At 50.7% G+C, this 15,058-nt stretch overlaps 1 protein-coding gene across 1 annotated transcript; it reads right to left on the reverse strand.

Moving 5' to 3' along the window:
- Positions 1 to 2,543: 2,543 nt before the first annotated feature.
- Positions 2,544 to 14,439, reverse strand: CES3 (carboxylesterase 3). Its single transcript, XM_047710256.1, is given in 13 exon segments — positions 2,544 to 3,357; positions 3,462 to 3,540; positions 3,692 to 3,841; positions 4,487 to 4,634; positions 5,688 to 5,768; positions 10,504 to 10,641; positions 11,012 to 11,116; positions 11,690 to 11,794; positions 11,898 to 12,051; positions 12,488 to 12,621; positions 12,788 to 12,926; positions 13,030 to 13,234; positions 14,310 to 14,439. Coding segments are annotated over 13 exon segments (1,716 nt in total). The 5' UTR covers positions 14,392 to 14,439; the 3' UTR covers positions 2,544 to 3,161.
- Between the last annotated feature and the right edge of the window lie 619 nt (positions 14,440 to 15,058).

Below are 15,058 nucleotides of genomic sequence, written 5' to 3' on the forward strand. Positions count from 1 at the left end.
CTGTATTTTCATATTTTCTTTAACAACAGTAATGGAGGGGGTACCTGGGTTCGGTGACCAACTCTTAATCTCATCTCCGGTCTTGATCTCGGGGTTGTGAGTTCAAGCCCCATGTTGGGCTCCATGCTGGGTGTGGAGCCTATTTAAACAAACAAACAAGCAAACGGCAGAACAACAACCCACCAAACAAAAAACATTAGTGGAGAGTTCACACCATCAATGTGCGGTTCAAGAGACTAGGGATGGGAGGACAGGGAAGGCAGGACCAAGGAAGCAGGGGTTACTCTAGCTCCGTCTGGTCTGTTCCATGATCCTTTTTCTGGACCACGTTCCCCTCCTCATTACCTCACGCTACCAGCTTACCCTACGGGTTGTGTGTGGCCACATCAATAGGAGTAAGGAGCCCCATTTGAGGGAGGTGACAGAGCTGCTTGTTTCTTTTGCCTAGGATTTGACAAGGTTGGTTTATCTTAATGCACTAAACTTGTGTCCCTCAAAGCAAGGGGCAAGCCAGAGAATGGAGGACAGGGAGAGGGAGAGGGTGGTAGAGAAGGCAGATAAGACTGTGTGTCTACTTGCCAGGCATGGGGGCCTGTCCCATATACACTACTCCACTCAGCTGTACAGCAACTTGGCCAGTTCTTTTCTCTTTTTAAAATAATTAATTAATTAATTAATAATTAATTTGAGAGAGAGAGGGAGAGAACACAAGTAGGGGTGGGGAGGGACAGCAGAGACAGAGAAGCAGACTCCCTGTTCAGCGCGGTCAAATCTGGACCCTTGATTCCCAGCCTGGGTCTGCTCGCCTCCAGGCAGCCCCTCACCTCTGTGTCCATCAGTCAGCAGGTCTATCTGTCTGCTCTAAATCTAGAGCCAGCCAGTGCCTTTCCACCTAGCTGGAAGCCTACACTGGTCCCCTCCCTGTTCTCGCTATGCCCAAGTTCACCACCACCCCCAACCAGTTCACGTCACCTTCTGCTTAAAGCCTTTCCAAGGTCCTTCACTCCTCTCAAGCACACACCCTCACTGTAGCCCACAAGGCCCCTCAGAGACTGGTCTTTGTTGACCTCTCCAGCCTTTTGAACTGTTTCCTTAGTACATTTCAGCCTCCAGACCTTTGTGCCTGCTGTTCCCTCTGCCAGGAACACCCTTTCCCGCTGCTGTCCATCCCTCAAGGCCATGCTGCAGCCTGCACCCTGGAGAAATCTCTGCTTGTCCTCCAGGTCTTGGCTTAGATGTCCTTCTTCCTTCCCATGTCCCCCAAGTCAGGGCTGGCCTATGCCTTGCTCCTGCTACTGTCCTCTGTGTCCCCAGTGGCACGTGGTGACTGGGGCTTGTTTATTTATCAGGCTCTCTACTGGCTTGTGGGTACAAACTTCCCAGGGGATGAGAAGGGAATGGGAACAGGAGGCCTTGGATGCTAGGTGAAGAACTTGGACTTGCCCTAAGGGTGGCAAGGAATCACTGGAAGCTTTTGAGCAGGGGAGCGGCATGACTCAGGGCCCATCTGGCTTTGTGTCTTTCCTTCCTGCCCGAAATGGACTTCTCTGAACAGCATTGGTCCCAACTGCAAGTGCTTTTCATGTAACTCTCAGCAGTCAGGAACTTTTTTTTTTTTTTCTTATTTATTTATTTGACAGACAGAGATCACAGTAGGCAGAGAGGCAGGCAGAGAGAGAGAGAGGAAGAAGCAGGCTCCCAGCTGAGCAGAGAGCCTGACTCGGGGCTCGATCCCAGGACCCTGAGATCATGACCTGAGCTGAAGGCAGAGGCCTAACCCAGTGAGCCACCCAGGTGCCCCAAGCAGTCAGGAATTTTGACTGAGGAAGCGTATATGTGGGATTGGACCTGCAGGATGAGCTAGTGGGGACAGGGAAAGTTTTTGTGGTATGTATTAAAATCCAGATGTTTCAAGGGAATGGGGCATTGGTCCTCAAAAAAAGAAATGTTTGTCCTCACTCAAAAATCTCTGGTTCCTTTTCACCTGTTATAGCCTGAGTGGGTAGGTCTTTTCTTTTCTCTGAGACAACAGCCTGACTGATGCACTAGTCCAGACACCCTCCTCCAACCTGTTCTCCTGTGTCCTTGTAGGTGCTGTGGGGACTGTGCTGAGCTCCGCTAGATGTTGGTCTCCCCCATCTGGGAGGGGAGGGAGGAGCCCAGGCAAGGGTCGAAGTGCTAGGGCTGGTAATCTCACATCTCATATCCTAAGAGTCAGGCTCTGGCCTAGCTGGATTCTGTTTTGTCTTATGCAAGAGACAGGTGTGCACAGCACAGAGAAAGTGACTTCCCTCAACCTGAGTCAGGCTTTGGGGGTGATTGCTGCTTGGGAGGGTAAGATCTGTTCTAGGCTGGATCCCCTGAGGTCTCAGGACTCCCCTATACCCCAGGACTGCCTTGTCCATCCATCCTCCTGGCCAAGGAGGACATCTGTGCAGGACTGAGCATAGTTTTGGTTTTTTTTTTTTAAGATTTTATTTATTTATTTGACAGAGAGAGAGAGATCACAAGTAGGCAGAGAGGGAGGCAGAGAGAGAAGGGGAAGCAGGCTCCCTGCTGAGCAGAGAACCTGATGCGGGGCTCGATCCCAGGACCCTGAGATCATGACCTGAGCCGAAGGCAGAGGCTTAACCCACTGAGCCACCCAGGCACCCCTGAGCATAGCTTTGGTGGCTGAAGAGCCTGGTTTCACATCCAGCAGCCGCCATTCTCATACTCTTTTTTACTCGTTCATCAGACATCTCTGACTCCAGGTCCTGCCTGACCCTTGTGTGGGAGACACAGAGCAGGGTCAGGCTGACTGCCACCCTCAGAGAAGTGAAAGAGACACAGACAGTGCTAGTCTGGGGTGTACTATACAGTAATGGACACAGACTTAGGCCCAAAGAAGGCAGGGAAAGCTTCTTGGAGGAGGGGGGGATCCCCGGCTTGAAGAATAAGCTGTGACTAACCAGGAAGTAAGGGAGAAAGGCACTTCAGGAAGACGGAAGAGTCTGTACAAAGGCCCTTGCAGAAGGCAGCAGGTGACATTTCAACAGAGCACAATGCCAGTCGTGGAGGGACTGATTCTTTCAGGGACATGTCTGTACATCAGCTTGCTTTAAGCTAAAGTTTCTTAGCAGAGGGAGGAAGAAGCTGCGTTGCTGGGACTGTGCCACCCCTCAGAGCTCCCCCTGGGCCTTCCTGCCCTTCTGTGTTTGCTGCAACTGCTGGATCTTGGCAGGAAGCGTCTCGGTCCAGAAATGCATTCGGGCTTCTCTCAGCTTGTGGCCAACTCGTGGTGTCGGGCTGATTTCCAGGTATTGCCCCAGCTGGTTGTAGGAGGGCCACAGAGGCAGCCCCTCACCATTGGGGTCCCTGGGAGGGAGGAATGAATGAAGGCTAAGGCCTCCCGCACTATCCACTGGGGGAAGATGCGAGTCATCTAGGCCCAAAGTCAGGTGTGCCTGCCCATCACTCACCCTGTCCTGGCAAACTGGGTCCACTGAGCCATCATGGTGAGGCTCAGCTGCTTCTCCTCCTCTGTAGCTTCTGGAAAGGCTATGGGAGAAACAGACCTGGATCGGGGTCAGGTGGGTCCTGGAGAGGACCCAAGGGTCCCCAGTGCAGACTGGAGACGTGTGTGCCTACAAGCCCCAGCCTAGCCCATTGGAGCCTGTAGCCCAAGGATTGCCTGTCTCTGTGTCCTCACCCAGCAGGGAGCTCTCGTCCATGAGGAAAGGACCCCCGAACATGAAGGCTATCTCAGCACCATGGTCAGCCCTCACCCACTCCGGCTTGATCTTCGCGAAAGAACTGGGTCGATGCTGGAACTCATAGAAAAAGATGGGGACTCCGGAATCTGTGGAGAGAGGGCTGCCTCAGGGTTAGGTACTCTCAGCCTGATGGGGTCCTGCCTTTGGCAGACTGGGCTTGTAGTAACACCAATCCAGTAACGGTTCTGATGGTGACAACTTCACTGTCAGCAAGCACGTGCTGAGTACTTGCTGGTTGTCACTCACCACGCCATGCGCTTTCTGTGTCATCATTCATTTCACCCTCCTGGCAACATACCAATTAGACTGTTACTGTCGCCGTTTTACCGATGAGGAAGCTAAGGCACAGAGGGGGCAGGCGTCTTGCTCAAGGTCATGAAGATAAGAGCTTGGAGCTGTTCTAATGCTGTGTCAGGGACTAGCCACCAGGCTTGGAGGAAGCAAGACTTCTTTCCCAGGAGAAGTGCTGAATGTGGGAAAAGTTCACTCATGAGTCAGGTGAATCCCTGAGAGTTGGTGATGAGCCCTGCTGGGTGACCTTTGATGAGTCACTGCACCTCTCTGAGCCTTGGTTTACTGGCCTGCAGAGTGACCTGCCAGAGTCATGTCTGTGTCCTGGGGAGGAAGCGGGGTATGGGGGCAGCAGCCTGGTGTGGGCCATGTAGCCTGTGATAACCCAGCTCCTGGGCCAAAATGGGAAGGGTGGGGCAGGGGAACAGGGATAGGCTCACCTTGTAGGCTTCTAGAGAAATTCACGGCAGGTAAGATGATGATCATGTCAGCTAGAAACTCCTGGAAAGCATTGCGTTTGGCTTCTCTGTCGGAAATTCTGCCTAGGTATTCGTCTATAATGCTGGGCATCACCTCAGGGGGCACATCCTGGGACAGAAGTCCAGGCTCAGGCTTGCTCTGGTCCCATGGCCCCAGCAGACCCTCCCAAGAAGCCCCAAACCCTCCAGCATGGCCTCTTTCATATCCCAGGACTCATGTGCTGGGTGCCCCTGCCTCCCGTGGGGGTGCTAGATAGTGTCTGGGCAGGATCAGGTCAGATTTGGAGCCAAAGTGCCAGCTTAGCTGTGTGATCTCCAATAGGTTGAAAGTTGTTTCCTGCCTGGCAGAGCTGCCTGGCAGCTCATGTGATGTTCCTGGCTAAGGGTTCTGGTGTTCAGGGACTGACCGGTTGAACTTAACCAGGAAGTTAGTGAAAGAACAAGTCATGGGGGCTCCCCCAGAGCTCCAGAGAACAGGGATGAGGTGGTATGAATGGGGAGGACTCTGAGGGTTCTGAAGAAGGGAGGGAAATATGCATAGATTGAGCACCTTCTGAATACTAGCTTCCTGGCAGACTTTTCAAATACGGCATCCAGTTTCCTCAGGTGGGAAGTTTATCCTCGTTGACAGATGAAGAAATGGGCTCAAAGGCTAACTGTGGACAAGTAGCCAGGGTTGTGACTGGACTTCAGGTCCAAGTGGCTCCACCTCTGACAGGATGGTCTTAACAGCGGAAGCTCTGGGATCAGACAGAGCTGGCAGAAGCTCTGCCTCTGCCCTTTACTTATTGTGAGACCTGGAGCCTCAGTTTCCTCTTCTGCAAAATGGGAATAATGAAAATTTCTATTTCACAGGGTTATAATGAGGATTGAAGGAGATGAATGCGTGTCCTAGGACTCAGCACAGGACAGTCTCTGGCACACAGTATGGGCTCATTAGGGGGTGGTCTATGAAGATGATGATGATCATCATCTTTCTTTGAGAACCACATTGACTCATGTCCAAGGGGATTTCTAGGTGGAACTAAAATTCAGCAGCTGAACCAAGGGGTTTGGCAGTGTGGGGGTAGCTGTGGGGGATGGAGGGTAGGAGGAAGAGGAGGGTGCCCTACTATTCTGGATAGGATACCACTGGACTGCCTCTTTCTCCCTTTTGACTCACCAAATCGGCCAAGTAGGGTCTCGCTAGGGCCAATATTTCTTCTTTGCTCGACTGTTCCATCCTATCCAGGAAACCCCAGCCCTGTGGGAACATCAAGGTCCTCTCATCACAGTCTTATCACCGCCCACCCTCCACTCAAAACCAGGAGCAGACAGGTGTTCACGGCCCTGTGAACAGAGCCAAGTGTGACCAGGTGTCATACGAGGGCCCACAGGGGAAGTTAAAATGCTGTCTTTAAAGTGAAATGTTGTCTTTATATGTTACAGTTTTAAGGGCATAGTCTCTGGGTTCAAATCCCAGCTCTGCTACTTTCTAGGTGCGTGACCCAGGCCTATTACTTAAGCTCTCTGTCTCAGTTTCTTAATCTGTGAAAAAGAAATGACAATAACTTGCTTCACAGGATTATGAACACCAAGGTTGCAAATATAAGGACCCTGACATACAGTAAACACTACGGAAACATTAGTTATTGAAGTTAGTTTCATGGCTACAAGGCTCTTTGCTAATCTTTGGGAAAATAGGAACAGAAAACCCACAGATGAGTAAACACAAAGACTGTATACCCAAAAGAGGATATTAATTGCACTAAAAAGTAAAGGACTAAACTAAAGGCCACAGTAGCTAAAGGTGCAAATGTCTTAAAAATGGGTCTAGGGGCGCCTGGGTGGCTCAGTGGGTTAAAGCCTCTGCCTTCAACTCAGGTCATGATCTCACGGTCCTGGGATCGAGCCCTGCATCGGGCTCTCTGCTCAGCGGGAAGCCTGCTTCCCCCTCTCTCTGCCTGCCTCTCTGCCTGTTTGTGATCTCTGTCTGTCAAATAAATAAATAAATAAAATCTTTAAAAAAAAAAATGATGGTCTACAAGAACAACAGACAAATCAGTTGTGTTTCCACACACCAGCAATGAACAATCTGAAGATGATGTATAGAAAACTATTTCATTTACGATAGCATCAAAAATAAAATACATGGAAATCCACTTCATTAATTAAGTGCAAGACCTGTATGTTAAAAACTCAAAAATATAATTGAGGGAAATTAAAGAGGACCTATGTAAATGGGAAGACAGACTATGTTCATGGGTTGGAAGACATCATCTTGTTATGATGGCAATGCTTCCTAAACTTAACTATAGATTCAGCATGATCCCTATCAAAATCTCAGCCACCTTTTTTTTTTTTTTTTGAGCAGAAATTGACAAGCTGGTCAGAATTCATATGGAAATGCAAGCGACCCAGAATAACCAGAACAATTGTTAGGGATTGATTTGGGTCTCCACAAAGAGATATGTGCAATCATAACCCCCAGTATTGCAGAATGTGATCTTATTTAGAGATGGGGACTTTAGAGAGGTAGTCAAGATGATTACAAAGGTAATCGTTAGGCTGGGTCCTAGTCCAATATGACTAGTGTCCTTGTAAAAAGGGGCAATTCAGACACAGAGATGGATGGTACAAAGGGAGGACTATGTGAAGACAGAGGGAGAATGCCATCCATAAACCAAGAGCTATGGATGCCTGAAGCTACCAGAAACTAGTGAAGAGGCATGGATTCTCTTACAGTACTCTGGAGGAACCAATCCTGCTAACGCCTTGATTTCAGACTTCTAGCCTCTCAAATTGTGAGACAATTAATTTCTGTTCTTTAAGTGCCCCACCCTGCCCCACATTGTAGTCCTCTGTTGTAACTCTAGCAAAGTAATGCAGCCATCTGGAAAAAGAAGAAGAGGGGCGCCTGGGTGGCTCAGTGGGTTAAGCCGCTGCCTTCAGCTCAGGTCATGATCCCAGGTCCTGGGTTCGAGCCCCACATCGGGCTTTCTGCTCAGCAGGGAGCCTGCTTCCTCCTCTCTCTCTGCCTGCCTCTCTGCCTACTTGTGATTTCTCTCTGTCAAATAAATAAATAAAATCTTTAAAAAAAAAAAAAAGAAGAAGAAGAAAGTTGGAGGGCTCACACTTCCCCATTTCAAAACTTAGTACAAACTGTAGTAATCAGGATAGTGTGGTATTGGCATAAGGATAGACATATAAATTAATGAAATAATTTAATATTATATATTAATATTATTTTCTTTCCATTTCAATATGGAAAGAAAAGTTTTTTAAACAAATGATTCAGGAACAGTTGGATAACTACACGCAAAAGAATCACTAACTTGAACCATATACAGAATTAACTTCAGATGAATCACAGACCTAAATATAAGAGCTAAGAGTATAAAATTCTTTGAGAAAAACATAGAGGTAAATCTCAATGACTTTGGATTAAGCAATCACTTCTTAGATATTACTCCAAAGGCACAAGCACAAAAGAAAATAAATCAGAAGTCATCGAAATGAAAGGTTTGTTGTGTTGTAAATGATACCATAACAAAGTGAAAAGACAACCCATGGAATGGGAAAAATAGATTTGCAAATCATATATCTGATAAGGGACTTGTATCTAGAATACATGGAAAACTCTTCGGCTCAACAATAAAAAGGCCATGCAATTTTAAAATGGGCAAAAGATTTTAAAAGACATTTCTCCAAAGAAGATATAAAAATGGCCAATTATCACATAAAAAGATGCTCAACATCCTAAGTAATCAGGGAAATGCAAATCAAAAACACAATGAGATACCACTTCATACCCACTAGGATGACTATAATGAGAACTAATGAGTATTGGAATGGGAAATGGAGCAGCCACTTTGGAAGACGGATGGGTCCTCCAAGAATTGAACAGAGTTCCTCTAGGACCCAGCAGTTCCCCTCCTAGGTAAATAACCAAGAGAAATTAAAACATATACATGTACATGAATGTTCAGGGTAGGATTACCCATAATAGCCAAAAGGGTGGAAACCACCCAAATGCCTATGAACTGATGAATGGCTAAACAAATCGTACTATATCCAAACTAGGCACCGATCAGTCATAAAAGAGGAGGAAGTGCTGATACATGCTACAACATGGAAGAACTTGGAAACATCCTATTAGATGAAAGAGGTCAGACAAAAAACCCCACACATTGTAGAATTCTATTTATTTGAAATGTCTAGGGGGTGCCTGGCTGGCTCAGTTGGTGGAGCACGTGACTCTTGATCTCAGGTCTGTGAGTCTGAGCCCCACTTCCTGTGTAGAGATTGCTGGAAATGTCTAAAATAGGCAAATCCACAGATTTGACAGAAAGTACATTAGTGGTTACCAGGGGCTGGGGGAGGTGGGATGGGAAGTGATGGCCAACAGGTATGGGCTGCATTTTAGGGTGATGTAAAGGTTCTGGAATAAGATAGTGGTGATGGTGGCACAATTTTGTGAATATACTAAAGCCCTCTGAATTATATACTTTTTATTTTATTTTTTTATTTTTTTAAAGATTTTATTTATTTATTTGACAGAGAGAAAACACAAGTAGGCAGAGAGGCAGGCAGAGAGAGAGGAGGCTCCCTGCTGAGCAGAAAGCCCGATGTGGGGCTCGAACCCAGGACCTGGGATCATGACCTGAGCAGAAGGCAGCGGCTTAACCCACTGAGCCACCCAGGCGCCCCTGAATTATATACTTTTTAAAAGGGTAAATTTTATGGTATGGAAATTACATCTCAATAAAGTTGATATTTTAAAAATTATAGTCTGCAAATGCTGGTAAAATTGCAACAAAACCTGGGTACTCAAGTTGCCGGCCGCAACTGAAACTGGCGTAGCAACTTCGCCAAGTGCTATGCCAGTGGCAATGCCTAAGAGTTGGAGAGGGCTCCATAAGGGGTCTGGATTACTTTCCATGGCTAAAGCTTCTACCATGGACATCCAGTAAATGTCTAGTTGGCTGAGAAATATACAGTTGTGCCCAGAGAGATAACAAGGAGAGTGAAGAGAATGCCTGCACCAGTGAGAAGGTGAGCAGTGCCCTGAGCCACCCAATTCCTGAGAAGCATCTGTGGCTACAAAGTCCCAGGCACAGGGTTCTGTACCAGGGAGGCTTGCCTGGGGCCTTGGGAGCCAGCCAGCTTGGCTCTTTCTCACCATTTAATTCATGGCTCTAAGTTGACGTTGTGGGGCCAAGGCTGACTGCCAGGGTCCAGGGCACTGTTTCCCCCACACCTGGCCTGGAAACTTCTAGAAGTTTTGTCCTTGAGTGTCAAGATTGCATGAGCCTGTCATCCAGCAAACACCCAAATGTCCTTCCTGGAGAGGAATTCCAAAGGAAGAAATCAAAGGACAAAAGCTACGGACGTGCAGATGTTCACTGGCTTATTTGCTTCGGTCATAAAAACTAGAAAGTGCCCAAGTTTGGAAATTAAGGAATGTTACAATGAGACCCTCCCTTTGTAAGTTTTGAAGTCATTAAAGTCCATCATCATAAAGATGGGTAGAAGAAAGAGAATGATAGGAAAGAAGCACAGAAGGAAAGCATCATGTTAACACTTTGTGTGGGGAGTTCTGTTCACCTGGAAGGGACTGTAAGGCACTTGGGCCATGATGTCCCCCACTGGCTTATTGTTATCTGGAACCTGAAAGTCTCAGGTAATTAGACTCCCAGGCACAGAGACATACTAACCAGTCTCATAGAGTTTGATGTATAAACCAGACACCAAGACAAGAATATGCTGCGAATCAGTGCTGCCCAGAAGGCTACTTTGTGCAAGAGCCTCGTCCCCAAGCATTTGCTTTTGGAAAATTAATCTGGGTAACCTTAAGCAAGTCCCATAACCCTCCCTGAGCTTTACTTTCTCACCTATCAAATGGGAGTGTCAGCTCACAGGCTGCGGTGATGGTGTTGGGGCAGCAGAGGACTGGCTGTGGCAGGGCCTTGAAAGCACAAGAGCCAGATGACACTCACCTTGGGGAGGAGCCAGCCAAACTCATGATTGTTGAACCCCATGAGGAAGGGCACAGAGTGGAAGTGTCTTTCCCTCAAGAGTTCCATGGGGCTCTTGGGAAAGAAGGTTCCATCAACAGTGTAGAAAGCTGTCATGTTCTGCAGGAGAAAGCAAGGCACAGGTCTTCCCAATCAGGCCTATGCCCTAAAAAGATGGCATCTGGGGCTCACCCAGCTGCATGCTTGGGTGGCTGAGCCTTAGAGGAGATAGAGGTCACCAGGGTTGGAGGACCAGGAGGAATAGGGAGCCCAAGCAAAGGATGCTTCCAAGCAGACCTCTTTTCTAGAAGAGGTGGCCCTCCATTCATGCTCCCAGGCCTGGCTGGGCCTTCCACAGCCAGGGGAGCCTTCCCCTCAGGGGAAGGCTGCCCTGAGCCTCACCCCAGACTGCTGACAGTTTCTCGGCTCCCACGAGAGCTGGACGGACCCCTCTGTCCCACTGCCTGCCACCGCCCTCTGAGAGGTGGGCATACCGTCTTTACGCTAGGATCTGCTCTTCGTTTGGCGTCTGCCGAAGGCACTGCATCATCTCAGCCGAGGAGGCGGAGCGGCAGCCCAGGGAGTCTGCGAAGCCCTTGGGGACAGACAAGAGCTTTGCCTCTCCCTCCCCCAACAACCCCCACCTTCCAGACCTCTGCCTCCTGTACACACAGGGTGTGTCGGTAGGAAAGATGGGCAGTGATGTCAGAGATGAGGCCTCGGGACTGTCCAGAGACCTGCCATCAACCCAAGGAACCCAAGGCTTCCTTGCCCACCAGCTTGGGTGGTCCCCAGGCACCCCGTGTGTCTCCCATTGCATCATACTGTCATTATTCATGTGGGTAGCCGAGTCCCCTTACCCCTCTGAGAATGGTATCATTATCTAGTTAACTCTATTCCCAGAGGCAGCGGGCTCAGTCGAGCTGTTCAGAGTGAGTAAGGAAATGAGACAGGGTTCAGAGAGGAGGGATTCCAGCAGGGCTAGTGTGGCAGGGAGGGGACAATAGGGGTGCCGGGCTGGGGGGTGTCAGTGGGAAGGGAGGCACTGGAAAGCAAGGCACAGAGGTAGGGAGCTCCCTACCAGTGACACCCTCTGGGACTTCAGGGCAAGCACAGGGTGGGCTGGGGCTGGCCCATGTTGGTGAAAGAGAATGAAAGAAATGCAGACCTGAGCCAGGACGCTTGGGTTAGAATCCAGTAACCTTGGGGTGGTGATGACTCCACTTTGTGCGATGGCTCTGTGGAACAGTCCTGTGGCCAGAGGGGACAGGACCTGGGTGCCGTGTGGAGGACAGGGGGCTGTCAGGGGTGGGCAGAGACCCTGGGAGGTCTGGGGCCACGGGAGATATGGCTGCTGGCCCCCTGTGAAGACTCACCAGGGCAGAGACGATGCAGGAGCCAGCAGAGGTGCCTGAGATGGTGACAGAGTTGGGGTCACCTCCAAAGGGGGCGATGTTCCCCCGCACCCACTGCAGAGCAGCCACAACATCTAGGAAGCCCCAGTTGCCGGGTGCATGCTCGTCGCCAGTGCTAGGGAGCCGGGGGGGTTGGGGGCAGTCATTAGGGTAGGCTGTCTGGCTTGTCCTCAGCCTTTAACCAACCCTCAGGACGGCAGACCCTCCCCTTTCCCTAAGTCTGGCCTGGGTAGGAGGCAGGCTCAGGAGCCCCCTGCCCTGCCTGTGGTGTGGGTGTGCCCAGCTGGACAGCCTGCCAGAGCTCAGTGCTCCTTGCCCCCATCCCTTGCTGGGATCCTGGCGCCAGGTCAGGAGTCAACACTTCCTGTCCAAAGGACCAAGTTCTCTGTATAACTCTGGGCATGGGGGAGGAGCCCTTGTTCTCCAGCCACCCCGCTTGCATGAGAAATCTGCATTCAAGCTCTGCACCCCTACCCCAGTTCTCTGACGGGCTTCCCAAGCTGGTCTCTGCCCAGTGCCAGCAAGGCGCTCCCCCGGGCTGGCCACCTCACCTGAAGAAGCCGAGGAAGCCCAGACGGTACTGGACAGTGATCACTACCACATCCCCGTAGGCAGCTAGGGCTGACCCGTCTTGGGAGGTGGCAGCGCCAACCACCAGAGAGCCTCCATGGAACCACACCATGACCTGTAGAGAGGTCATGGGGCAGTGACCGCCAGCTCCTGGGACAGCAGCTGCCCTCCCATCAACCCAGGGTGTTCTTGGGACCCCTGTGGCAGTATGAGAACAGGGCTGGGGAGAGGACAGGCCAGGCGGAGCTACAGGTACAGACGGGGCCTTCGGGGCCACACACCGGCCGGCCGGCCCCTGCAGCGGCCTCAGCTGGGCTGTAGATGTTGAGGATGAGGCAGTCCTCTGAAACAGGGAAGAGCCGTTGCTTTCCATTCAACACAAATCTGCTATTTTCCCCTCTCTCCAGGTCTTGCAGGCACCTGCAGCCAGGGATGAGCCCGAGGGCCAGGGGGTCAGCCCACCAGCCCCGACATCCAGACCCCTGCCACCCACCAGCTTGTCCACCTGCAAGGGGCTACTCACATGGCAGGGGCAGTGCTGGTGTCCCGCACACCCTGCCAGGGCTGTGCTGGGCGTGGGGCTGAGAACCGGCCAGGTCCCAGCGGTGCCTGGGCAAACGGGATGCCCAGGAAGACATTCACCAGGCTGTCTGTGCCCTTCACGGCCACCTGCCGGCCTTGCACGTGGCCCAGGATGGTGTCCACTTCAGGCTGTGTGACCTCAGGCCCTGAGGACAGGACAGAGGGCCAGTGAATGAGTTTGCAGCCTCCACAGGTGATGGTGGGAGGGAGGTGAATGGACTCACTAAACATTGGTTCTTGGAGTACCTGCTCTGTGAGCTATGTTCTGAGCACTTAGCACCCAGCGCTGTGACTAGCCTTCCCAGCAAGCCTGGGAGATGGGCCTTAGGATGACCCCTCACTTTCTCCTCCCGCCTCGAAGTTCTGCCAGTCTCCTCTAGGCCAACGAGTCCCCGGAGGGCGAACTAGGCTCTCCTGGGACCCACAGACCTGCCATGGGGCTTTGGGCCATCAGGCTAGCCGTTCACCCTCGGATTTCTCATCTGCTAAATAAGTGTAATAACCACATCATTTTGTTTTCTTTATTTTGATGCTGCAGACTCTGGAGGGACTGTGCACGTTCCAGGGCTGGCCAGTTCTTAGAGCTAATAAACAACTCCCGGAAAGGTGTCTTTCAGATGCAAACCAACCAATCCAGAGCCTGAGCCCCCAGCCACCTCCTCTGGGTTTCTCAGATTTCCCATCAATAACCCCTACCCTAATCACACCACGGCCAGATACCAGATAAGGAAGGACATCCCCTGCCCCAGAGCCTACCGAGAATATTTGAATTAGCCTCTCCAGAACCTGCTTAGCCACCTAGCTTCTTCCTTCTGCAAACAATAAAGGCTCTTGCCCACGTTTTCCCTTCCCCTCTTCTGCCTCTTGACTGACCCAGTGCTTCCCTGCACACTGCTTGTTTCTAGAGCTGTGGGGAAATCTTTCCTGACCCTCATTCCTACGGCTGTGTCTTACTGATTAATCAAATCCTGGGTGCCCTGAAAACATAAGGACGAACATGTCCTCTGGAGGTTTGCTCTGGAGCTCACACACGACTGCAAGGGCAGCGGATCTGCCCAGAGATGATGAGTACAACCCCTGCCATTTCTCGGAACTGAGGGCTTCTTCCCCGAGCGGGCTGCCCACCCCTCCCCGTCCCTACCTCCCTCTTGTCCCCTCCACCCAAGTCCTCTCAGTAACCCCGAAGCTCCCACCTGGGTAGGCTCTGCCTGCATGTCTTACCAGTGGCTGTGACAGGGAACACCAGGAGCAGCCAGGCCACCCAGGGTAGGACCCTGGACCCACTCTGTACCACTGTCCCCATGCTCCTCACAACTAACTGGGAGCAGAAGTGGTGGAAGGTGTGGTAAGGCCCCACCCTTTGGCACAACCAATCTCTGAAGGGTTATGTTATAAAAACCTCAGTGGACCTCCCCATCTGGCTGGTGGCCAGTCCTAGGACCCAGTACCTCTACCCAAGTTGGGGAGGGAGGGTTCAGAGATCCACTGCAGAGGGGGTGGATGTTGTGATATTTCCCCAGGGGCGGGGGGTGGGGTGGGGTGGGTGGGTGGCGGCGGGCATGGGGGGAAGGGAAAGAGCCTGAGATTTGGAGCTCTGAAGCCCTGGGTTCAAATTCCAGCTCTCCTGACCCAGTGAGCTCCACCAGGTCCTGTGTGCTCACTGCAAGAGACACACAGCACCCATATCCAAAGGAATGGTGGCCAGGGACCGTGCTGCAGTTCCAAGGGAGCCCATGGCTTGGGGCAGGGGCTAGTGTCCAGTCCTACTTGTCAAGGGGGTGCCTGAGCCCCCTGATGTTGGATACAGGGAATTGAAGGTGATATTATTTGTTTTGTTTCGTTTTGTTTTAAATTGAGGTTAAATTTATATAACATACAATTAACCATTTTAAAGTATATAACTCAGTGGCACTTAGTGTATTTGCAATTTTGTGCAAATACCACATCTTTCTAGTTACAAAACTCTTTCA

Source organism: Lutra lutra, chromosome 17, assembly GCF_902655055.1.
Source record: "Lutra lutra chromosome 17, mLutLut1.2, whole genome shotgun sequence".
In the NCBI taxonomy this organism is placed as follows: Eukaryota; Metazoa; Chordata; class Mammalia; order Carnivora; family Mustelidae; genus Lutra; species Lutra lutra.